General features: G+C 57.5%; 1 protein-coding gene across 1 annotated transcript in view; it reads right to left on the bottom strand.

Moving 5' to 3' along the window:
- Nucleotides 1-281: 281 nt before the first annotated feature.
- DUSP26 (dual specificity phosphatase 26) overlaps nt 282-1347 on the bottom strand; it is a 6409-nt gene continuing 5343 nt past the window's right edge. Inside the window, exon 3 of the mRNA XM_008066400.2 lies at nt 282-1149. Coding sequence (XP_008064591.1) covers nt 950-1149 — 200 coding nt within the window. The 3' untranslated portion in view covers nt 282-949. The remainder of the gene's footprint in view (nt 1150-1347) is intronic.

The following is a 1347-nucleotide window of genomic DNA, read 5'->3' as shown; positions in this document are numbered from 1 at the left end:
TCAGAAGGTGCGGGGTATGTCCTCTAAGCAGTATTACCAGTGGTTGCAAATCTGAAGTTTTTGGTGCTCTGCTGCCTCCTTGTGGAATAACTGGAAACAACAAGGGCAGATCTGGTTTCCCGCAGGAGCGTGACATTGGACTTGGGAGAAACAGAACTGGTGGAGGTGTGAAGGCTGGTGGAACTTACCACCGTCAGGAACTGTGGCTACGCCCAGTGGGGTTGGGGTCCCAGAAGAGGAGCCAAGAACTCTTTCAAACCGTCAATGACTCCAAGAAGCTCTTTCTTTTCCACGATCTTTATTTTTCCTCAAGACACCTGAATCCAGTAAGCGAGTGAGCATCTAAACACTGCCAGTCATGCACTTCTGTAACTGTTCTGGCGCGAGCAGCAGCTGTGGGCACACCGCCAGCCCCCACATGCCTCCTCTGCTTGCACTTGGAGTGACAAGTCGTGGGGTTCTCCCTCTGGTTCTGCGTTTTTCACAGTCTCTTCGCTGTCTGTCTGTATGCTATGGGTCCACACAACTCTACACAATTGCACTCATGCTAGGGGCGTCCCTGACTCCCTGTGCTGGTGCAGGACAGAGACGGTCCTTTCATTGTGGTGAGTGAGAGAGGGAAACACTTGGGCACAAAGGGGAAGGGACTGCAAATCCTTGGGAGCACATGGCTGGATTCCAGAGGTCCAAATCCCAGAATCCTCTTCCATCTACAGCCTCACTGCCTCCTTCCCTTGTCAACCCCTCCTGGGTGCCCGCCCCCTACCCAGCCACGCTCCCCTTGCTCTCCCACAGCGAGCCACGGAGACCTGGAGCTTGGCCTCTTCTGCCCCTGGAGAGGATAATGGGTTATCTGGGCCTCCCACTACCTGCCGCCCCGGGGCCTCCTCTCTCCAGCTGGGAGCCGGAGACCCACCCACAGGCCTGGCCTGACATCTCCTCCCCTCCCTCATGCCTCTAGACCCTGCCGAAGCCTGCGGTCCAGGGCCAGGAGCTGCCTCAGGAAGCCCCGGTTGGGGATGATGCCTCGGTGGTCCTTGACTTTCTTGATGGCCTCCACGAGGGTGAGGTGGTGGTACAGCATGAGGTAGGCCAGCACCAGGGTGGCGGATCGGCTCACCCCCACAGCACAATGCACGAGGATTTTCCCTGGGAGAGAAACAGAGAGAGACAGCTGTGAGACTGCTTGGGGTGGCTTGGAGGAGGCTGGAGAGAGGGTGACATGGACGGGATGAGGAAGGCAGGCAAGGCAAGGGGCATGAAGACAGGAACGCAGTTAGAAATGCAGGTACCAGCCGGGCTCGGTGGCTCAGCCTGTAATCCCGCGCCTTTGGGAGGCTGAGGTGA

This window comes from Carlito syrichta, unplaced genomic scaffold (genome assembly GCF_000164805.1).
Source record: "Carlito syrichta isolate Samal-C Ts95f unplaced genomic scaffold, Tarsius_syrichta-2.0.1 Scaffold308915, whole genome shotgun sequence".
NCBI lineage: Eukaryota > Metazoa > Chordata > Mammalia > Primates > Tarsiidae > Carlito > Carlito syrichta.
Note: the sequence above shows the minus strand (reverse complement) of the source record. Positions and strands in the feature narration are given on the sequence as shown.